Below are 24,155 nucleotides of genomic sequence, written 5' to 3' on the forward strand. Positions count from 1 at the left end.
TGATTCTATGACCCCATTCCTAGCTCAGCATTTTACCTATCCTGAACACTTTCATAGCATCATAGAATGGTTTGAGTTGGAAGGGACCTTACAGATCATTTAGTTCCAATCCTTCAGCCATGGGCAGGGACACCTTCCACTAGACCAGGTTACTCAAAGCCCCATCCAGCCTGGCCTTGAACGCTGTCAGTGAGGAGGCACCCACAGCTTCTCTGGGCAATCTGTTCCAGTGCCTCACCACTCTCACAGGAAAGAATTTCTTCCTTATAGCTAATCTAAATTTTGTCTAATCTAATATTATTTTGTCCATCTGTTGCTAATATACATGATAACCAGTAATATAGGCAGCTTAAAAGTTGAACTATTTTTATTCAGGATGGGGGGGGGGGGGGGGGAAGAAAAAATTAAACAGAAAGCTCTGAAACACTACACAAGAATTACATTTATTGTTAATCTACATATAAATGCTGATCTGCATATGAATTTTTTTTTTTTATTGCATCTTAGTCAGGAATCTCAGGCTTCCACAAAATCTGTACTCAACAGCTCAAACTGAATATGTAAAGAAAAAAAAAGTTCAGACAAAAATCCTAGAATAAAATATTAATATTTACTTAATCAGTGAGGGCATGAAAATCTGAATTCGAGTGTAATTTTAGTATAGGATGAATGCAGCATCCTGCCCGCTTTTCAGAGGTAGACTGCAGGATATTGATGTATACATCCAGCTGTTACCACAGAATAAGAGGTGCTCTACAAATCATAAACTAGTTACTATTACTGTAACACTGTAAAGATATCAGGCTTCCAAACTCAATTTTTAAGTCCCAGGTGCTCATACAAACCTCTTGCTAAATTATTAAGGTCTGTACAAGTCAATGCACAAGCATGCAATTATTCACTACCTTTATCCATTTGCTTACTCGAAATTAACAACAACAATAATGATACATGACCCAAAACAAACAAGCTGCCCACTAGTTTACTGAGAACGGCAAAAAGCAAAAAACAAAACAAAACAACTTACACATCTGTTCCACTGCATGCAGGCGGCTTCATTTGAGGTTAAATACTTCCTACTCAAATGTAACGATGATTGTATCTAAGGAAAAGAAGAAAGCAATTCCTTTTAATAAGGTTTTTTCCGTCATATTAACTGTCACAGTGGAAAGTCATGGGATGTTTTAAGTTTCTCTTTAGGTCACAACTCCAGGAGTTGCACTTACATGACTAGGTCTCGCCTTTTTTCAAAATCCCTAGCCCTCATCACTGTCAAAAAAACTTGACATTTTCAACTGTAGACCTCCAAAGCAAAAAAATCAAAATACACCTTCTCCCCCCCAGAAGGAGTACCAAAAAGATTTAAAAGTCAAATTTTTGTACTTGTCTTGGTGCCGTTCCATTTTTTTTATGCTTAGGGATGACTACATCTCACAATGAATGAAACCAAGTCTACACTTCACACAAGATTTCAGAGCAGCTTGTTGGTATCTTTCAACGCACTACAGGATTCATCCGGCAGCTTATTACACTTTCTCTTCATGAGCTAAACATACTGCTTACACACTGCACCTAGCAGGTGTATTAATCAACATGCAATAGCATAGGATCAACACAAGATTGTCATTCCCCATGTATGAGAAAGGAACAATTGCAAGTGGAGCATATTAAGTCAGATATTCTGACCTGGCAACAAAACAGACCAAAACTGTCTATTACAGGACATATTTCTGGAGTTTTGCAACTTCAGTCCCACTGACCATTATACAGACATGAGTGTCATTGTGCAGAGGTCCCAGTACACTAAAAAAAAACCCCAACCAAACAAGAAATCTTTCTGCCACCTTAGAAAACCCACAGAGTCAACTTTGACTCCAAATCTAAACACAGAAAACACTGGACTCTGCAATGCTTAGGGGTCACAATGTTGCTTCGTCCTCTTTTCTAAACTTCATATAGACAAAGTGTCAACAGGGGTTAAAACAGCAAAGCATTTTCTCCACCAGCCACTGCTTCCCACTCCTGTTCAGAGTGCAAGAAGGTCAGTAATATAAATATATATATATACACACACAGACACACACAGAGTTTTTTCTTCCTTGAGAAAGAGAACACCTCTCAGAGGGCAGAAAGTCCTGATAGCTGGCTTACTGTGTATTATGGGATGAATTACTAGCAACCTCTTTTACTGACATTTTTACTTAAAAATACTTCCACGCTCCCTTCAAGCAAATGAAAACATCTCCAGAGCTGTGCAGCTGGCTAATTTGACTGTTAAGACGAGACACTTCAGCTGTCCCTACTACAGCAAACATTTAAATACTGTGTGCAAAGAGGAAGGTGTCAGGCACGGAGACCCACCCGAAGCAGGGTGCTCGGCCAGAGCAGCCACGGAACTCTCCCTTCCCGAGGTGCAGATTCAACTCCCAAGGCAAAGCAGGTAAGCGAACCTGGCTCTCCCACATTCCTCGCAAGTGCCAGAGCCATCTGACTACAGGCAAGACAGAGTACAAATAATACATCTTTATCGTCCCCGGTGTCTTTAAAAAGCAACACAAAAACCCCACAACCCTTCCATTCCCATTTTCCCATTCTTTGACTTGTTAAAGCTGACTGTAAAACAGGTTCGAGATGGGTCAAACATTTCATTGAATTCAAATTAAAGTTTGCGTTTTCTTATTTGTTTATTTTAGTGAGAAGAATAACAAAGAAAATGTCATTTTATCTGTATCTGAGCTTATTTTCTCTACAGGCAAATGCTGATTCAGAAAATAGTATACAGAACTACAGCAACAGGCAGGCAGCATGATGATTGAAATGCTAATTAAATCAACACATCTGGAGCAAAATTGGTACAAATTCTTTGATCATTGTCATATGAGACAAATATATTACTAATTTTAAAGACCTTCTTCCATACATTTGTAAAGAATTGCAAGAGTATTGCTAAAGTATGTCACAGCTGTTAAATCAATCCTATTTCCAGCCATAATTTGAAAGCTGTTGACTACTGAAACCTAGACCTGGCTTTTGTATTCAACATACAGAAAATCACAGAACTCAGTGCAAAAAATTACTCTAACACAACAAGGGAAAAATATATCTGTATGACACTAGTGAATCTAAACTAGCAGACATTGCTAAAAAAAAGAAAATCCAACAAGCTTTCAGATGGCTATAAAAGTGAACCAGTAACCCTCTACACCTTCAAAGAGGGATCGTCCAGCGCTACATGTCACTACAAAGCACAAGGGGAAGGGAAAGAGGTGAGAGATGGAAGGGAGGCAAGTGTGCAGTAACAGCTAAACAGAGCACACAGGCTGCAAGTTTAAATAAAGATTATGGTAATAACACAGTATTTCCTATGTCAACATCCACTGAAAACCAGTCTTACACAGGTTAGGAAAGACTGATGCCTCGCTTTCCAATACATTGTTCAGTATCAAAAATTTACAATTTATTCTGAATTATCACACTTGAGTGAAAATAAGGACCTTAAAAATCAAGCTACTTCCCTGTTGTTGCTCTAACAGACTATCATATTACAGTCTGCCTCACAAAAAAAAAAAAAAAAAAAAGAAAAAAGAAACAAACCAACCAGCACTCCCATGGTTAAACTACATAATTTAGAAGTTCCTCCACTTTGGGGGGGGGGGGGAAACCACGGATAAAAGCTTTAGTCATTCTTACTTCTTGTTGTGCGTGCTTTAAACTCTAGATTTCACTTGAAAGCTATCTTTAGGTCACAGAAACTACTCAATTTTTTCACTAACTGGTTAAAATCCAACAATCCCATAGCTGTGAATTGGCAAATACTGATGATGCCAGTAGCAAATGCAAAATAAACAGCCAAAGTTGTACAGAAAACAATGCACACCTGCCACATGCAAGAGAAGACCTTTTTGTGAAGCCTGTTTTGAAAGTGTACACTAGAACAGATAACATTATTTAAACTACATTCATTTATGTTGAAATTACTAAAATGCCTAGCTTATCTGTCCTAAGGAAAAAAAAAAAATGTCATGAGCATGAGTTAAACACTATGGTCTACACTATGCAATAATGTCGTACATAATATCATTTTCTATTTAAACCTACGTTACTATACATGTATCATCACATCTTTGTGCATAAAGCTGATTATTTTAACTGTACATCACAGTTACGGCAACCCCATACCACAATATGCTCATTTTGAAGATTAAAACTCCTACAAATTAAAAGCAAGCCTCAAAACAACAGGATTTACAAAATCCACTCATACAGAGTCTTCACTGTGAATGGTGGTAAAATGCAGCAAGCTGTTGGGAGATACATCATCTGCATTGCTTAAATCAAACTTCCTCAGAGCCACTAAAAAATGTCTAAGAAGTTATTGTACTTAGGGTTCTAAAAATTAGAAGAGAACAAACTCCAAGAACAAGGGGAGGAAAAAAAGAGACAACGGGCTCAAAGGCCGCATAAACCAGCAACTATTCCCTATGACCTAAGAGTTTGCCAGGACTTCCTTCTGTGATACCTAGTTCTTAAGAATCTTTGGTAGGAAGATATCCTACTTTACGCAGATAGACAATTTTAAATAAATGTGTGAAAATCTGTTGCCTTCCTGTATTTCCAAAGGACCTGTTATAAGCCTTAGTGATGTATTACGTGTACTGAAGTAGACCCCCTCTGCACTAACCAACCGTGACCCCATGACACTAGCTGTTCTGCAAACACAATGCTTGCTCAGGACATTTGCAGACTAGGTTTAAAATGAGCCAGAATAGGTGGAAACACCAAACAGAGAGAGGCCACAGCAGACAAGGTAACAGAAAGACAGCAAGCACTACTCTAAGCACATCACCTGTTTAGCCCTCCGCTGTTATACACTTTGCCTTTCACATTACTGAAGATGCAGTACCTGTCACAATTTTGCTTTTTATAGAGTAGCAGTAAGAGAGTCATGGTCACTCAAAGTACAAATGTTCAGAAAACTTTTCTTTGAGATGCTTAGTTTAGATATTTCATTTTACTTTCATTTTACTTATTCCCAATTAATTCTTACATTTGTCTGCTCTGCAGAACTTCTACGGAACCAATTCCTCAACATCTGTTGAAGTTGGAAAATACCAGCAACGCTGCGAGTACCAAAGCAGATGGACATCCAACTGTGTAAGAACTTTCGGCATCTTGCCTGTTGGCCTTATACCTAGCAGACAGCACTCAAATTTCTAAGAGTCCACATAAGAATTTCTGCTGCTTTTAAGCTACAGTGAAAAGATGCGAGATTTTTTTTCTCCACAAAACCAATCTCCGCAGTAAATAATAACCAGAGCGCCCCTGCCCAGTATTTGTACAAATACAGGCTTTCTAGTAGCAGCGCGGTATCTTGGGGATTGTCCTCCCAAAGGTGCATGTCTGCGCTTTAAGTGAAACGTTGCATCACTGAAGATAACCTTTACAAGAAAAGAACTGCTTTTCGAGAGAATGAGCGCAGAACACACGCACATACATTGTGGGCCACACAGACAACAACAGGTAAGAAAAGCCTGAGAAGCATGTTGATGGTGCAGGGGCTTGAAAGACTTTCTCTGCATGGCGTTACAGGTGTAGCACGGCAGATCGCGCTAAACTATCGACACCTTTCAAAGATACCCCCAGAAACAAGACATGACTCCTTTTAACACATAAGCACCAAGGAGAAAGGACTGGGGAACGAGGACTTTTTTCTACACTGCAAAGCAAAACGCTGCTAAACTTAGGAACGATAATTAGAATCACCATTAATACAAAAGAGGTAAAAACCTTTCACTGCATTAATCAATGTTCTTACACTTCTAGTAGACTGCACACACAGAAGACAACTTTAAGTGCACCAGGCACGCTCTGAAATCCAGCAGGCGCAACAACCCAGCCGGTCTCTACCATCAGCAGCTGTCTCGGTGTAGATCTAAAAGTTACAGAAGACGTTTTTAAGAAAAATTAACAGGTCCCCAGTCGAAAACGGCAGAAGCGGCACAGGAACGTTAAACTCTGCGGTTTTTCCACACGCACCTCTCCCCAGAGACCCTGCCCAGCAGGGCCGGGAACTTCACCCCACGCCGGAAAAGCCACGGTGTTTACACCGCGACGAAGCCTCCGGCGGGCGCCTGCCCCACTCGTGTCCCGCGTTCGCGGGGGGGGCGGACACACACACACAGAGAATCTTTGTGGACTCCCTGGCGTCTTCGCCCCCGGCGCAAAGCCTTTGCCCAGGGAGCCCGCCCGCCGGTCCCGCACAGCCCCGGCCCGCACCGCCCGCCCCGCGCGGAGCCGCGGCCACTCGCTGCGGGGGGCAGCTGGCTCTCCGCCCCCGGCGCTGCCCGGGCCATCTTAGCTGGGGATGGCAGCGGCCACATGGTCGCCGCTCCCCCCGCCGACCCTGCCCCGCCAGGTGGGAGCGGGCATGGAGCCCCGGCGGGTCCCGCCGGCCGGGCCCGGCCCGCGCCGCGCACAATGCCGGGCGGTCGGGGCGCGGCCAGCGGCGCGGCGGGCACCCCCTCCCCGGGCGGGGGGCGGCAGAGCCCGCCGGGCGGTCCGGGCCAGCGCCGAGCCCCCAGGGACCGGCGACCCCCGCCCGCCCGGGCCCCCTCCCGTGGCCTCGCAGACAATGGAGCCGGCACCGCGGGCCTAGTCCCTGGCTTCCTGCGCCGCCCCGCCGCCACACGCCCCCTCCCCGGCCTGGCGGCGCTGTCCTGAGGGCGCTCCCAGGCGGGACGGGGCGCCGCCGGGCCCGGGGTGCGGGGCGCGGGGACCCGGCCGCGCAGGCACCGGCGCCGCTGAGGCAAAACCCAGCGGCGGTGCGGGGGGGGGGGGGGGGCGGCGGAGACTGGGGAAGGGCGAACCGGACCGCCCTGCCCGGCCCCCTCCCGGTACCGGAACGGTGCCACTCACCTCCCCGGGCGGCCGCCGCAGGGGAAGCCGGAGGTCGCCGCCGCCGCCCGGCCGGGCCCGAAGGAGTTAAAAGGAAGGGCCGGGCGGGACCGTCCCATTCATTAGCCGGGCGCTTTGTCTCCGGCCGCCGCCGCCGCCGCGGCGCTGAGCAGGCTGCCCCGGCTCGGCCGCCACGGGGCGCGGTGCGCAGGCGCCGGGCGCGGGGGGCGGTGTCGCCGCGCGGCGGCACGCACGGCGCGCAACATGTCATCCGCGCCGCGGCCCGCAAAATGGCCGCCGCGGGGCCGCCGCGGCTAGGGGGCGGCGGGGCGGCTGCGCGCTGGGATCGGGACGGTGGCGAGCTGGGCGTCCTGCTGCGGCGCCGGGGTGAGCCGCCAGCCTGCTTCGCGAAGGCGCGGTGGCGGCGGCCGCTCGCCCAGCCAGCTTCGTTTCTGGGGCGGAGGGGACGGGGCGGCGCTGGCCCGGGGGTTCCCGCGGCGCCGCAGCCCTCGGGGGCCTGCCGAGGCCTCTGCCCGTCCGGCAGCGCCTTCCCCGGGACGTCGCAGGCGGGCGCTCCGGGCTCCCCTCCCCCGGGCCGGCCGCGGCCGAAGTCCCCGTCCCCGCAGCTGAGGTCTGGCGGGCGGGGCAGCGCGGGGAGCCGGTGCCCGGCGAGCGGCAGCGGGGTGGTGGCAGGGCCCCGGCTTCGGGAAGGGCGAAGCCCCGAGGGGAGCAGAGGCCTTTGTGGGCATCGCCCGGCCGGGCCACGGGCACGCCGCCAGCCTGGGCGCCGCCCGCTTGCAGGAATTTGGATTTCCGTCACGCGCGTTTGCGTGGAGAGAGCCCACCTCGGCGCGCGTTTGTGGTCTGATGCCCTCTCGGCTGGGTTCTGGGCTCTGTGGCTGTGGCGGCAGCCGCCGCCTGCCTCGGAAGGGTGCTTCGCAGGGCGGCAGCCCGCTCGCCGGCGTAGCCACACGAGGGAAGGCCGTTCGGGGGCGAAGGAAGGGCGTCGCATCGGTTCAGCGGAACGGTGGCCTGCCATGTGCTTGATGTCTTGGAATTCTGCTGGATAAAGCTCCTCCAGTTTGAGTGTTCAGCTGCGGGTCGGTGGTGGTCTTCTGTGGTTGGAAAAGTTTAATCAAGGTTGTCAAGTGGACTGAAGGATCCAGGCTTTGGGTGGGGATGAAGGAGGGGGTATTGTTCTTTTGTTGTTGGGGTTTGTTTTTTTTTTTGTGTATGCTGCTTCTACAGAGAGCTGGGTAAATATGTGATCTGGTGAGACTTTAACATTTGTTGTCAAAGTTTCCAGTGGCAGTCATAGATTTCTGCTTCTTAGACTTCAGTGTCACTGGTCATAACAACTTGCATCCCACGTTTGGGTGTGGAAGCAGGAGAAAAACATTAACAGCACTGGTTTGAAAGTAATGCTAAGTTTTCGATGAAGACAGTGTTTAGAGAGAGAAATAATGCTTAAACAAAAACTTGTTTTTTGTTCTGAGCTGTTTTCAGCAGTTAATTGATTTTATTTTTTTTTAATTGAACAGATTTAGTCAATATTCTGATGGATATGTGGCAGTATATGAAGAAATCAGTTTATCACTTTTTGGTTTGAAATGGTGGAGCTCTTGAACATTCTTCTGTAGTATTTGTATGTTTGTACTTCTACATTACTAGTGCAGTCTTCTAAATGGATGGTGCAGTCAACAAAGTAAATGGTCTGTTAAGTTTAATGCTTCTTTTGGAAGTCTCATGTCAAGGTTGATTTTTTTTTTTTCATTCATATCCTACTCAAAATCACAACAAAATAGCTGTTACACTGTGTGCTGGCAGTCCTTCTTAGTTCCATATTATAACTTTGTAACTTACAGTGTGTTTTTACCGGTACAGTTGAACTGCCACTCTAGATGAGGCCAAGTAACTAAGGTCAGAGTGGTCTGAGGTGAAGTTACTTTGACTTGCCCAGTTGCACTGTTACAAAAGTGAATTTACATGAATATAGCTACTTAAAAATGAAGTTTGGTCTTGGCCAGATCTGCCAACTAGACTCAGTAATAGAACTATGAGAGCTTAGCTAAGAAGCCTCTATCACCTGTCTGTTGACAGGTAATTATGATGATTATTTAACATCCAATAATAATAAAAAATAGAAATGTGTCAATCATCTCATAAAGCATCACTTGGAGAATTACAAAATTGTAAGAGGTGTGTTGAATTTTACTTGGAATTACACAGTTATATTCACCACAGCACAGAATGCATGATAATATTAGAATACCTGCCTCTTTTAAATGCCTTTTTTTTTTTAAACGGCTATGACTGAACAGTCTCAATTTATAGTCAAAAATTGTACAGTAAATTAAAAAAGACTGGAAATTCACTTTGTGCTTTCCCACTGCGTGTTGCTTTTTCTGTATGCATCTCTCTGTACCTCTTCATTTTTTTTCATGCATCCTATTCCAAAAATTTCCGTGAGCATTAGTGAAAGTTGAGATTGATGATGAAAGTTGGTTATTTCTTTATATTATCTTCTAAGAGGCTTAGAGAACCAGTCAGTGGTTCAGTGTATAATTTATAGATGTATATCACAGACTGAGTGAAATAGCTGAACCTTCTTTCTGTTTTACTGATATACACCGGAAACTTAAGAAGTCTTAAATATCTGAGCAAAGCTGGGCCGGAAAGTCTTCTCACAACCAACCAAGTAATATGAAGGATAAAACAACAAGATGATGGTGATCTGGTGATGTGACTGCAAAGGAAAGAAAAAGTAAGTGCATTCCTAGAGAAGGCTCCAGACCGCCAGCTTGTGCTGAATGTAGTGGCATTGGTCTGGTGAGAGTCTAAAGACAGAGATTCTCTGTAAAGCATGCAGTCTGAGGTGCAGGTATGTGAAAGAACGTAGTCATTTGGCAAGATAAGTATTAAGAGAGTTTGTGCAAGACATCTTGACAGGAAGAAATCAAAACTTATTGAATTTTTTTTCCATTTTCCCCCATTTATGCCTTTATAAACTTGTTATCTGTTTCAGATATTGTGAATAAATATTTGCATGTTTAACTGAACCTGGCGTGAATTAAGTGATCTGATATTAAATGAATATTAAAAAGTTATTTCTCACTGTAGTTCCTGGAGCAAACTGCAAGTCCCTGTTTCCCCATTATGTTTTGTAGGACATCAGAAAGCTAAGAGAGCATGCTCCCAAAGAAACTGGGTTCTCTGGAGAGTAGGTGTTGCAGGTTCAGAGAAGAAGGATGTGTCCTGCAGTAAGCGTAAGTAACCAGCTGTTCTGTCATTCTCAGTACTGGTGTGCACATTGAACTCGGAAGGCTCCCAAGAAGGCTATAACAGGAGCCTAAAACCAGTTGGAAACTAGATGAAATTCTTGTATCCCTTCCTGCTGTGACAGAATTTACAATATGCCTTAAATATACCTGTTTCTCTGACAATATTACGTTGCATGTTATTAGACAATTGTAGATGTTCAGTTGTTGCAGACAGAGCTTTGTGTTCTGTGGTCCCAGAGACAGTCTCTTCAGTCACCGAGCTGTTCATCTTAATCTGATTTTTTTCCTTCCTTCCATCCATGTCTGTCTTGCTAGTAAAGGTAACATTGCTACTGCTATGATAAATTGATGTTGTTCTGTCTTTCTGAATTTGTATACCTTTAGAAACAATGAGTGTTATAATGGCATATCGATAATGCCGGTGTCGGGAGTGTTAACCATTTTGCTGCTGTTACCTTGTTTTAGTAGACTTTGGCAGTTAATGTATTTCTCTCCAAACTTGCTCCAATAAGATTATTTTTCTCTGCTGAATCATTCAAACCTTTGACTTCACCTCTAGCAAGTTCTGCGTCGGTGATGTATTTTGCATATGAAATTATGAAGACTATATCAAGAAGTAATAGTTCTTTAGTCAAGCACAAAGAATTGCTGCCTTTTGTATGCACTGAGGTAATGTATTTAATAAAATCATCTCTTTTCCTCCTTGTATAGACTCTAGCCTCTTCCAGAACCCTATCTAGACAGTGCCAACTTAATGATCAAAACCTTAAAATAGAGGTCAGAAGTACTAAATTTGGATATCCAATTTAGTATCGCAAGGGTACAATTTCTAAGAACACTTAACATAGGAGGGTACTTATATGTTTAGCATACATACCCCATTAACTTCAGTGGGCACTTGGCTCTGCTCGTCAGGTCCAAGATGTCAGGCTGGGTGCTCAGAAAATAAAGAATGAGCAATTACACAGTAGTTCTGAGCAACTTCAAGCAGCATTCACTGCCAAAACATGATACTTTTGTGTTTTTACGTTAATTACTTCATTTGTTACAAAGACAACCATCTAATCTCTTTATCGTCCTGGATTTATAGCATATCAGAGGTGTACGTCAGTGATTTTTGACTTGGAGTTGAGCATATGATAGGATGTTCACAAGATTTATTTATACTTACCCTTTATGTGGCATGAGCATGGTGCTGGAATACGTCTTTCAGGAGTGCTCGATTTGAAGTTCATATTCCAGCATTTTTTTGAGCCTGTTGAGATTCTGTCTGCAATATGAAGCCATATTATGTATCAAAACAGATTTATATATAGGTGAGTTTGGAAAATCTCTTTTATTAGCCAGCATCAGGCACTGGCCAAGGTGGTAGACATGTCTGAGACAAAGCAGAGAAAACCTTAGTGGGGCTCATTACTGTCTGTTAAATGTTACGTAAGAGTTGGGTTTCTATGAACAGAGGAAACTGTGAGCTATGTCTGATTCTTTTGTTTGTTTGGGGTTTTTTGTGGGTGTCATACATGGAGTCTTGCTTCTGACTTATTTTTTCACTTTAGTTTTCCTCCCCAGATTTTCATGTCACCTTGCTTTGTAGTCCTTCCCCGTGTAAATGAGGAGACAAGGTTTTAATTCTAAATGAGCCCGTCTATTTTGGGATTTCTTGTGCAGTAAATAAGTAGGCATTCTAACAGCAAAGCTTCATCCGTTGCATACCATCTTAATCATCTGTAGACCAGCTTTGTCCTCTAGACTGAATGAGGAGAGGTAGCAAAGTAATTAAGACTGGATTTGTGTCTCGTTGCTGATTGAATTTTAACTTAATTATAGTAAGACTGAAGTATTAATTCATTGTAAACGTTGGAGATAGTTTCTTGCAGATACATGTCTGTGAGTGACCTAACTAGGAAACCAACTTCACTCAAAGTTTATACTTCATCACATGTTACACTTACAAGTTTTGATACTGACAGCAAGGAATTGAGAACAAAGAAGTCACTCTAAGGGATTTAATAAATAAATAAATTATTCAACTTTACGAAGGCAGTGAGTAACTTCTCTCTTTTTCTTGGACAAAGGCTGTTTCCAGTGCAGAGGAAAGGAACAAGGAGTAGGGAAGGGTTATGAGAGAAAGTAATAATGTATTTGCTGTAATATTGTTTACATGGGTTAATGAAGTACCTTCTGAAATCCAAACCCGATGAGGACATCAACCACAGGGAAATATTAGAAATAAAAGTACTGAAAATTGTTTGATTTGAGAAATATATTGTCTATCAGATACATTTGTGTGGAGAGCACTTTGTTTACCTTTTGCTGTGGCTGCATTTAACACAAATCTTCAGTTCAAATAGGTGCTCTTCTTGTTGCATTAACTTTCTATAAATTCTGTCTTTATCTACTACTGAGGTTTCGTCAGCATGCCTTGCAAAAAAAGAAGTCAAAATCCAACATAAATTTAGCCACGGTGTTTTACAATTCTTTGCTATGCAAGTATGGTATTTTTAGAACTTTTCACACAGCAATTACTGTTTTGCTTTTTGATTCTTGCCCATTATCGCTGACATTTTGTCTTTGCCTGTAACATGGCTCAGTTAGTTATGCTATGTGAATTGACAGATGCTCCGATTCTAAACATGCAGCTTCTTTTGATGGCTAATAACTAGAGATGCTGAAGGGGCACTCCCAAACCCTGGGTTTACTTTCCTGCTGCCTCCCTTGGGCTGGCAGTCATTTTCATCTCATCATGCAGGGAGGCAGTTCTGGGAGCAAAACAGAAAATGGGTAAGTTGTTTGTGAAGGGTTATTCTGATGGCAGTAACCATTTGGCAGGAATAGCTTCCCCTAAAGACATTTGCAGGTAGAGTTACTATGCAGAACATAATAAAGGTGCCAAACTGTAAACTCCAGGAATTGAATAATTAATGCCAAAGCAGCAATGATGGGAGACAAGGGGAACGCTGTTCCCTTGTTTATGGCTCATTCTGTTTCATTGTAAACAACAGTATCATTACACATAAGAGTGCCAATAACTCTGCTACAAAGTTTTGTGCTTGATAAAATAATCTCCAGTAAATAGTAGTTTTGCTATGTAGAAGACCTACGGATAAGTAGTTGGGCAAGCTTTCTGCTTTTGGTGCAGTATTTTGTAATGTGGGGATTTTTTTGTTTTTGTTGAAGTGTAGTTTACATATGGTTTCATGTAAATCCTAATACTGAAGATGGTTTTTTTTTTTTACCTTTGCAGTGTCCTTAGGGGTGATCTCAAGACTCCCATCACGCAACAGCTATGAGCACATATGGTAGAGCATGCCTTATAACTGCAAAATCCCAGAGGTACATGATAAAGGATTCAAGCTAGATAGTGGAAGGGTAAGTAAGGCAGGAAACAGGTTTCCCTGTCAATTATGTATCTCAGCGAACTGCTTAACATATTTTTCTGTCTGCAAGTGACAGTCTACATACCTCTTCTTGTAGTAGGTGACTCTAAGCAGTAGTTCCCACAAATGCTTAAATGGAAATGGAGTAAGGGCCTTTGCATAGCAGCTGTACAGCTTAAAGACCACTCTGTCAAATGGTCTTTAAGTTACAGATAACATTCCGCAGGACTGCTTAGCAGATGCAACTCGCATTTGCAGAGGTATTTCTTAGCAAGCACACTGATGCAGCTTGAGTTCTGTTGGAGCTCTGATGATAAAAGGGCTCTGTCTTTATCAGTGCCATAAAAGGCATTGACACGGCTTCCAGTCTGTTTTAAAACTCGTATTTTGGTGAAGACTGTTCATTTGGATTAAAATAAACAGTTCTGGACATCTAAAGCATGTTCTTACCAATATTATAAATAGAGAACCACTTTGATTCTGAGGTTGAGAAACATAGTACATGCAGGAAGTAACAGTTAATGAGGCCATAAGAAGCAAAAAAACTTTTATTCTAGCATTTGGTGAACATGGATGAACACCAATATTGTTTCATCTTTACTTACCCTTTTGTCATAATATGGCTAAAAGTTCAGGATCAGAGGAATGAAAAGGAAAATGCAGACAATTCTTTCTAACCATAGAACAAGGAAGCTATTCACTAAACATGTAGGGGTAAAAAGGGCCAATGCTTTTCTTACGTATTTGAAGCCAAAAGTTTGATCCCCATTCTGGAATTGTCATCTAGGACTTTGGACTGTATATCCTATTCAGTCTAGTATGAAAAAGAAGTCAGTCTTTCTGCCAGAGAATCCATGATAACTAGGAGATGGATCAGCAGTGTGTGGAATTGTCTTTAAATATAATAGTTCGCAAAGGTCAGCCGGGAGAGGTGGAGGAACACTACACCACCTCACAGACTGAAGATACACAGTTGCTTTTTTGTTTGTCAGCGCAGTGCTATAACATGTCTTTTGATAGGGTTGCAGCATTTTTTCCACAGTGCACACTGTTCTGACTTCTGTGAGGTTTGGGAACAACCTTTCTTTTGAAAACAACCAGCCTTGCACACTCATGCCTGCGAGTGCTTTGCCAGTGCTGCATACCATGACTGATCAGGTAAGCGAGATCAAAAAGTATCCCCTTGCAGGATGCGGGGACCGTACTAATGTTGTATCTTATGAGACTGTATGCTAGGGGGGCATATTAAGGCAAGTCTGAAGGTGTAAACCATATAGTGGGGAAGCCAAACGTGAAAACTTTATAGGGATAGAATGGCTTGGGGCATCATACGGAGGCATCACATGGCTTAGCAAGGTTGGGCAGACTTGTCATCATGATAGGAAGAAGGCCCACGCACATATGTTATGGCAGTCCAAAACTTACCTTGAAACGGAGATTCTTGCAGGTTCTAAACAACGTGTGGAGGGGGCTCTGCCTCTTGCTTGTCCCTTCAGCGGTTCAGACCAGGAGAGGGATATAGAGTTCTGCTGAGGGAGTATCCGCACTGCTGACAGTATTTAAGTGCTGCAGCAAGTGTGAGTTGATGTCTAATAATCTGTAAAACACAGATGATACTATGCAGGTGATACACTTTAGCAATGTAGAAATGTGTCACATGAAGTTTGATTCTGCAAGGAAAGGGAGGAGGATGCCAAAGCAGATAAATACCATTTGTGTTTATGATCCTTCCTTCTTGAAATGTCTCTTGAGAATTTGGTAACTAGCACAGGTGAAAAGCTGGTAGGCAGAAGGTATTCCTTCTGTGGAAGTCTTCCACACAGAGTGAGTCAGCAGTGGCAACTTCAATAAGAAATTAATGCTGCCAAGCTGGAGTGTGAACATTCTGGTGGGCTGGGACTGAAGTCCCATGCACATGTTGAACTAGTGCCAAAAAGGTGGTGAGGGTCCTGTTGCCATCAAACTGTGGCTCAGGGGGCCAGTTATTTTTTGCTTAAAATTGTACAGTATCCTAGTAGAATTTTTTTTGCTTGTCCAAAAATAGAAATAATAATATTCTGAGGCACTGAGTCTCACTTGTGAGATGGAAAAGGCAAAGGAAACAGATCTTTGAGATTATAAAGCGTGTGCTGAGGACTGCTCAGGTGCCCCAAACAATACCACATACTGTTGCGTTTTGAAGTACTGTGGGCTAACATACTCATATTTAATGTGGAGGGGTTGAGGATTCTCATCTGGTAACCTGTCATAAGATCAATGAGAGATGATTCGAAAGTGTAAGGCTCTTAATACTGAACTACATGTTGAGCCTGCCCTGATCTTTGTGCTGTTGCTGTGAAGTGCCATACTAAGGAATGACATGCATTCTGTGCCAGAGCCTGGACAGTCCGTAGTGAAAACTCCTCATAGTTTCTTACTGAGAGTAATCAAGACGTTCTAGAACACTATTGAACGCTGCCTGCACATTAGTAATTTGAGGTGGAAACACCGTATTCAGTATGGGCACCAGGAAATGAAGCTCAGCAGTTCTTTGAAATTTTGTAGAGAATCTGAGGAGCAGGGAGGCCTTTCTACATTAGGCTAAAGTGAATCAGAAGCATTTAATCTCAAATCTGTTAGGGGATCGGGTCCTGGCACTGTACCACACTGTCGTGATTGATCAGGCTGTGCTGCGAGTCCTCGGTCAATAGGTTGTGGGAATCAATGATGCTGCCGCTGCCTTTTTAATGAGATCATTTTGGAACTGCCACTTCCTGTTTTTATCAGCGTGAAGTTTAAGACCTTACGCGTCACGGATGGAGTGTTTTTACCACATGTGCCCTATGCACAGGGCGGGCAGAGCTGGAAGATGAATCTCGAGGAAAATGTCATCTAAGTAGAGCTTACTAGAGAGAACAAAGCATGAGTTTACACTATAAAAAGTTGATTAAATGGTACAAACACCAGTAAGGAACACTGCATTATTGAAGGGATGTCCAGCTACAGAATCCTGTGGTCCACCTGGCAGAAAAAAGAAGCTGGAAAAGTGCCAGACTTGGTTGTGCATCAGGTGCGTTGAGAACATGAACACCATCAAGTTCTCTGTGGAAAAACTATCTCCAGTTATAAAGCACTTGTACAGCTGCAGGGCAGATACGCATGTGGATTATCACTTAAAAGGTAAAACAACATGTTTTCTATAATAAATGGCTTTTTATTATACTTATTATCATCTTGGCAATATTTATAATTTCTAGTCATTTTTATACTTTGCACACTAATATATATGATTTAGTATGCTTCTACCTCTTGATCTATCACAAGCTGAACTCCAATGCAGCAACTTTAACTTAAAATCAGGATGTTGTAAGACTCCTGAGACTGATGATAGGATCGCTTCAGCGATACAAATGGAGAGTAGTTCCTCACAGGCAAGTACACAAATGACCAGATGGCCTTTGGAGCTCGTGCAAGGTGTGGGATTTGTTTTGTTTTTTTGTTTTTTGTTGTTTTTTTTTGGTTGGTTGTGGGGTTTTTTTAATTGGAAATTGAAGGTACTGGGTTGATCTGATACTAAAGATCCGTTTCTAAACTGAGTGCACTGCACAGACCTTAGCTGTTTTAGTAGCTTCTGTTTTGTTAAGAGATCAGCGTGCTGGATGGTTCCTGATGGGAGGGAACAAGGACTTGGAAACTACTTTGCTTGTTCTACAGGATTTCCTTAGTGAAGTTACTTAAGCTCTCTGGACCTTAATTCACTTTCTGCAAGTAATGACAGGTGTATCTATTTCTGACTTCCTAGTCATAAATTCGTTGTAGGACCAACCGCTGACTGCGGCACACAAACACAGCAGCGCTGAAGAAGATGTGGAACTGGGTTGGTAAGTGATTCTGAAGGCAGCTCTGCTTGGTGGATGGTTGTTACAGATGGGCAGAGGGGATCATGCCTGCTGCTGACCGTTTGCTCTTTACCACACGGAGGAGTTGCTCTCTGTGACCGGCGACGGCGAGGGTTTGTCTCTGGCTAAAAGTTGTTCTTAAAGTGTGTGGGTGCAGCTGCCTCACAAAAACGTACTGCGGTAAAATCCTCCAGAGCTGAAGTGTGGCTGTAATGCCTGCCTAAAAATACAAAACAAAGGGCGTCCTTGGCAGGGAGAGCCAGAAAGAGCCTTACCTTTTGACAAAGCAAAAGCAAGTTACTACCGGTTCATTTACCAGCAGCAGTAGCCTGACCAGGCGAGCGGGCAAGAGCCAACCTTCCAGCGAACGTTTCTACGTGCAAGTACCGAGCTTGGGCCTCCCCCAAGGAGATAAATACCACTCACTCGTAGTTCCCAGCCTTGGTTTGGTAACGAGCCGCCCCCCTGCCCCCTCCGCCCCCCTCTCGGTTCTGCGCCCCGCGCCGGGGCCTTTAAATGACCTCGCCGAGAGCCCGGCAGCTGGCGGCGGGAAGGCGGTGGCCGGAGCGGGCCTTTCCCGCCCTGTCCCCCGGGGCCCGGCCCTCCGCCGTCCGGGGACGGGTGGAGCGGAGCGGCGCGGTGGTGCGCAGGCCCCGCCCGGCGGCGGCGGCGGGGCTGGGCGGTGCCTAGCGCCCTCCCGTCCCTTCCCTCCCTCCCTCCCTCCGCTCCCCCCGCCGGCGCAGCGCTGTGGTGAAGCCGCATTGTTTGTGCCGAGGGGGGAGGGGAGCTCCTCAGCCCCGGGAGCTGAGCGCCGAGCCCGCAGCCGGACGACGGACCTGCGCCGCGCCTCACGAATGCACCGCGCCCGGCTGCGGCAGCAGCCCCGCACCCAGCGCCGGGTCGCTGCCCCCGGCAGCGCGGCCCTCTCAGCGCCCGCTCGCCCGCCCGCGGCTGCCGGACGCGGGGCCAGGCGGCAGCGCCGGCGGGACCTCCGCCATTAAACCGGCCGCGGCGTCGGGCCGCAGAGGCGGAGCGGGAGGTCTGTCAGCCGCGCTCCGGCGGCTCCCACAGCGTGAGTGAGGCCGGGCGGGCGGCGGGGGTCGGGAGGGGGTCTGCGGGGCCGGCAGCCGGCGGGTCCCGCCGCGGCGAGACGGGAGACCGGCGGCGGGGGGAGGGCATGGCGGACTGGGCACGGCGGCGGGGAGGACGTGGTGGGAAGGGGCGGCCGGGGGCGAGGCGCGCGGGCAGGCGGCGCGGGGGGGAGCGGAGCGCGGCGGTCTGGGGGAGGGCGCCGCTCGAGCTGTTTTGTCAGCCGCCATATTTGCGGGCCGAGTATTTTCGCGGAGGGGAGGGAGGTGACTGCTGGGAAGGGCTGGAGATGATGGGCCTGGGCAGGAACCATCCTCCCGGGGGCCGGGAGGGGGGAGGAATGCCGGGGCTGGGCAGGAACCATCGGCGCGGAGGGGTGCGCGCGCGCGCGCTGGAGGCTCCCTGGGCGTGGGCAGGAAATGTTCGCGCAGCACCGGCGAGGGCGGACCCGTGGGCGTGGGCAGGCGCGCGCGCGGGGCGGCGGCGTGGTGTCGGTGGGGGGGACGGGGACACGCGACGCGGGCAGAGCAGCTGTGGGCGCTGCCGGGCCGCTGGGGCCGCCCCCGGGCCGGGCCGCTCGGCCCCGCCATCCCGGAGGGGGCCGCCCCGTCACCGCGGTCCGGCGCGTGGGGGTGCCCGCCCCGCGCGGGCGTCGTTCGATTGCCCCCGCGCGTTGCCTGGGAGCGAAGAGCGTTCCTGCGTCTTCTTCTCTGCAGCAGCCTGGCCTGCGTGAGAGTGTCCGCTGTGAGGGGGACTCCCTTTCCCGTGGAGCAGGGGAGCCGGGGGCAGGAGGAAGGTGTCTCGGGTAGAGGCTGCGAGAGGGGTTTGCGATCGCGAAGCGCGCGTTGTCGTGCTTGTCCTGCTGTCTTCAGCTGCCCCGCGCGTTGGTGCGGGGACTTCTCCCTTCATACCGCGCATTCCGCGCCAACAGCTGTCTTCCTGTGCTTTTGTTGTGGGGAGGGAGAGCCGCTGCCGGAGACTTTCTGCCCCAGCAGCTGATGCCATTCCAGGAGGGGAACGCTGCGGAGAACTTTCCTGTTGTATCCCCTCCAGTCTTACTGTTGTTGTAAGAGACACAAAAGTGCTAACGCAAGTGGTTTCGTTTTGCTGTTAATCTGGTATCTTTGTTAATACTGAGTGGAAACTGTTAGTTTAACTCTTTTTCAAGTCCATGGTCTTAATTCCTGTGGATCTACAAGATACTACGGTGGGGGGAGGGGAAGGCAGGAAAGATGTCTGATAATTGACTAGGAAAAGCAAACCAATTGCCAGCCATGAATTTGCTATGCAGAAGTCCGGTCTTCCTCTGGAATATTTGTGGGGACATTTGCAAACAGAAGAGTTTTGGAGAAAACAAAACAAAACACCGCTTTGGCTTTCAGAGCGTTTAAGTTATTCACACGACGTTTCTGTGAAAGCTGGCCATGGTACCCCCAGTTCCAATTCTGTGTTCATTGTGTTATATTTGTAGGGCATCCTTTCGGTGTTTAACTGTGACTGTAGTTTGCTTCCTAATTTAGCTTTATTTAGACCTGAGTATTACAAGGAAGATGCTCAGATGTTAGTTTGGTCTTTTTTATCATTCTGGTTCATACAATCTATTTGACTTTTACCATAGTAGTCCTAAATCTTGAAGCAAGAACAGTTGTGCTTTTGAATATTTTCTTCCTGTTCTTAAGCATGGCTGCAAGCTGGCGATAGTCTCTGGAACGCAGGGGACAGAGAGCTTGCAAGCCTAACATTAATATGTTTTTCTGTGGTGCTGGGCTGAGTTAGATAGTGAAGTGTGGATAAGTTGCATATTTTTTCATAGCTGAAGGCTACCTCTCATCCCTCCCCCAGTATTTTGTTCAAAACAGTCGCTGTCCTCATGAGCCACTACGAACACATACGCCACCAGCGAAGACGTAGGCAGGGACATTTAAAAAAAAAAACTACAGTCTTTTACATCTAGACAGAATTGAAGTGCAGTCATGTGAGGTAAACAAAGTGTAAATAGTTTGTTTTTCTTGATTGGTGACTAAATTTAAGACAGATATTAAAAAAAAGCCATAAAACGAAACCATTCCGATCTGTAATAGGTTGCTGTACATTGGCGCATCAGTGTGTTTTAGCTGAAGAATCCCTCATAATTAGTTCACAGTAATGAACATATCACAGCCATTGTGTTAGCTTTGGCCTCTGAATTATAAAATCTGTTGTGACACTGGGAACTAACTTGTAATTTCAGTTAAATTATGAGTATGTCTTTGTTTCTAGTTATTGGACCTTCTGTAGCAGTATTAGTGATTTAAACTTTTTCTGCAGTTAAGAAATCAGTGTGATTTGATCCTATGTTGTTTTACAGAATTAAAATATTAAATATTCCAAACTTGTTTGAAGAGGTGGAGCCTTTTTTATTCGTCTGCTGTTTATGTGAAGCAGATCAGTGGTCTGTCATGATTAACCACTGACTGTTGTCCGGTCTCGTGCTATAAGAACAAGTAATAAGAATTAAGGATTATTTGTGTAAAAGTCAGATTTACGAGCAACACAGTTCTTGCATGAATAATAAAACCAGCTTAGATTCATCTTTCCAATTTCTGTGGGAAAACAAGATCAGTTTGTGAGAGCAGATAGATTGGATCCTCCGAAGAACTAGTTTCAATGCTAGCTGCGTAGATTATTTAGTCTTCCTGTAAAAGGAGTTACTTCACTACTTTGAAGATGCACCTTTAGAGATTGGTGTCGTAGACTAAGCAAAAGGCAGGCTACAAGGAATAGTTCATGTAACTGTTCCAGTCCTTGCTATTTTCTTCATGAAATAGGTATGCTAGTCTTTATTGATAATTGTGTTTTGATGTCTGTATTTTTCTGCTGTTTTGGCAACAAGTGCTAACACTGTGTTATTTTAACTAATACACTGACTTGAAGTGCAGAATTTCTGATTGTTTGGAATTGAAACGGTGAGGCCCTAATAATATTTTAAGTGAGTGCTTAAAGATTAAGAGTTTTTTCTGTATCTGATTTATTAGGAAGGGATAGAACTTCTAAACTTGACCGTATTGGTTGGTTTTATAATGTTTTTGACCCTTGTAGGAAAAAAAAGCCCAACATTAAAACGTCAAAAGGCAGAAGTATGGAAATTTTTGGTTAGAAAGTTTTTGATCAGAATGCATGCTTGTCCCAGTCATGGTGCTTCATGGTGGTGAGGGTGAAGCTATGTTTTTGTACAGTGTGTGGAATGATCTTTTTTCAGTAACTGGTAAACTTGAAAATTATGTCAAAGAGCTTGGGATTGGATTTAAAGACAGGGAGATTTTTATCTACCCCGATCGCCCTGAGAACAACTCATGAAGAATCTGTTGAGGGAGAAGGGTTTTGTGTACATGAACACTTAACATGCAGGGAGCATGTTTTCCCTGTAACTCAAATCTGCTTTATGGATGGAATATTTCCTAATTGCAGTCCATACTACGCCATATTGGGCATTACAAGTTCAGTTGTGTTCTTGTCATTCTGTAAAGAGTAATAGGCTCACTAAGGATTGAGAAAAGTGAAAAAGTAAAGGGCTGTTGGACTGCGTACTTGCCAAATTTGGAAATATGCATGTTTTTCTAACTTTAAGTATAGGTGTAGTAATTGGGTTGTTAATATGACTTTGTCAAATTGCACTGGAAAAAGTTGTGGGGAAAACTTGCTTTTCTTTCATGATTATGTTAATTCTTTGGGGGGGGGCAGATCTGGAGAAAGTAATCTGTAGCTGTTGAAAGAAATTTCGAACTGCAGACATCCTTAAGGTGTTAGGAAATACTGTATTGTTTTACGGTGTAACAAGTGTGATTTTTTTCTGTGGCACTTCTGAAATATTTTTGTTTTCTCACACAGAGGTCTTACAGATAGCTCTTCCATAGAATTTTTGTATCAAGGGTGTTGTGTAGCGGTATTTACTTAGAGGAGCTGTTACTTAGGAGATCTGTTTAGGTTAAATTTGCACAAAACAGTGTGAGCAGTCCTATTAAGTAAGGGTGATGGGCTTTTTTTTAATAGAGTATATAGGGGGCTGCAGAACTGAAGGGTTTTTTTCTGGCTATAATAAAACTATTATTTTGATAGGAGTGTTTGAAAGTCATAATATTAACTGCTGCTCTAATTTTAGGTAAACATTACCAAATGAGGAGAAAAGGAAGATGTCATCGAGTATCGGCAGCAAGGCATTCTTCTTCCCCGTGCAGTATTAAGCACTCCCCGACACGAGAAACCTTGACGTACGCTCAAGCTCAAAGAATGGTTGAAATAGAAATTGAAGGTCGCCTGCATAGGATCAGTATCTTTGATCCTTTAGAGATTATATTAGAAGATGATCTTACGGCCCAGGAAATGAGTGAATGCAACAGCAATAAAGAAAATAGTGAAAGACCGCCGGTTTGTCTAAGAAGCAAACGGCATAAAAATAACAAAGTGAAAAAGAAAAATGAAGCTCTTCCGAGCTCACATGGTATACCTGCTACAACAACTCCTCTTCCAGAACCAAAAGTACGGATTGTTGAATACAGTCCACCTTCAGCTCCTCGGAGACCTCCAGTTTATTACAAATTCATTGAGAAGTCAGCAGAAGAACTAGATAACGAAGTTGAGTATGACATGGATGAAGAAGATTATGCGTGGTTAGAAATAATAAATGAGAAGCGGAAAAGTGATGGAGTGTCAGTTGTTTCACAAAATATGTTTGAATTCCTAATGGATAGGTTTGAAAAAGAGTCTTACTGTGAGAACCAAAAACAGGGTGAACATCAGTCTTTAATTGATGAAGATGCGGTGTGTTGTATATGCATGGATGGTGAATGTCAGAACAGCAATGTGATCCTGTTTTGTGATATGTGTAATTTAGCAGTACATCAGGAATGCTACGGGGTGCCATATATACCTGAGGGCCAGTGGCTCTGCAGACACTGTCTGCAGTCCCGTTCTCGGCCTGTAGACTGTGTGCTGTGCCCAAACAAGGGAGGTGCCTTTAAAAAGACTGATGACGATCGTTGGGGACACGTGGTGTGTGCTTTGTGGATTCCAGAAGTTGGATTTGCCAATACAGTTTTTATTGAGCCAATTGATGGCGTCAGGAACATTCCCCCAGCCAGATGGAAGTTAACGTGCTACCTCTGTAAACAGAAAGGTGTTGGTGCCTGCATCCAGTGCCACAAAGCAAACTGCTATACTGCATTCCATGTGACATGTGCTCAAAAGGCCGGTCTATATATGAAAATGGAACCTGTGAAAGAACTAACTGGCAGTGGGACAACATTCTCTGTAAAAAAGACTGCGTATTGCGATGTACATACCCCACCAGGTTGCACACGGAGACCTCTAAATATTTATGGAGAAGCTGAAATCAAAAACGGTGTTTGTAGAAAGGAGGGATCAGTCAGAACTGCTAGGTCTACATCAAAAGTCAGAAAAAAGACAAAAAAGGCCAAGAAAACAGTGGTTGAACCCTGTACAGTTATGCCAACAGTATCTGCTCCTTATATCCCCCCCCAGAGGTAAGCAAACCACCCAAGTGAGAGAAACCTTTACTTATCTATCTATTGAATTTTAAATCGGTGCTTTTAGATGCCAGCTTGGAAGTTTTTATGCATTTCTTATATGGTTTCCTTAAA

General features: G+C 45.0%; 2 protein-coding genes across 14 annotated transcripts in view; one reads left to right on the forward strand and one right to left on the reverse strand.

Annotated features, from left to right (window-relative positions):
• Positions 1–7,094, reverse strand: part of ZBED4 (zinc finger BED-type containing 4) — a 32,190-nt gene extending 25,096 nt beyond the window's left edge. Inside the window, exons 1-3 of one of the 4 annotated variants that reach the window (XM_075428791.1) lie at positions 6,916–7,094; positions 5,816–5,932; positions 1,028–1,102 (exon numbers count right to left, since the gene is read on the reverse strand). The gene's annotated coding sequence lies outside the window, so the exon portion shown is untranslated. Of the gene's footprint in view, positions 1–1,027; positions 1,103–2,361; positions 2,492–5,047; positions 5,095–5,815; positions 5,933–6,915 lie in introns of those variants that run through there. The other 3 variants (XM_075428792.1, XM_075428790.1, XM_075428793.1) reach the window with 3 other exon arrangements.
• Positions 7,095–7,193: 99 nt separating this feature from the next.
• The window catches only part of BRD1 (bromodomain containing 1), a 78,205-nt gene continuing 61,243 nt past the window's right edge, over positions 7,194–24,155 (forward strand). Inside the window, exons 1-4 of one of the 10 annotated variants that reach the window (XM_075429245.1) lie at positions 7,194–7,281; positions 9,538–16,711; positions 17,334–17,412; positions 22,658–24,038. In XM_075429245.1, coding sequence (XP_075285360.1) covers positions 17,397–17,412; positions 22,658–24,038 — 1,397 coding nt within the window. In that variant the 5' untranslated portion in view covers positions 7,194–7,281; positions 9,538–16,711; positions 17,334–17,396. Of the gene's footprint in view, positions 7,282–7,532; positions 16,712–17,333; positions 17,413–18,371; positions 18,503–22,657; positions 24,039–24,155 lie in introns of those variants that run through there. The other 9 variants (XM_075429248.1, XM_075429247.1, XM_075429243.1 and 6 more) reach the window with 9 other exon arrangements.

This window comes from Opisthocomus hoazin, chromosome 8 (genome assembly GCF_030867145.1).
Source record: "Opisthocomus hoazin isolate bOpiHoa1 chromosome 8, bOpiHoa1.hap1, whole genome shotgun sequence".
NCBI lineage: Eukaryota > Metazoa > Chordata > Aves > Opisthocomiformes > Opisthocomidae > Opisthocomus > Opisthocomus hoazin.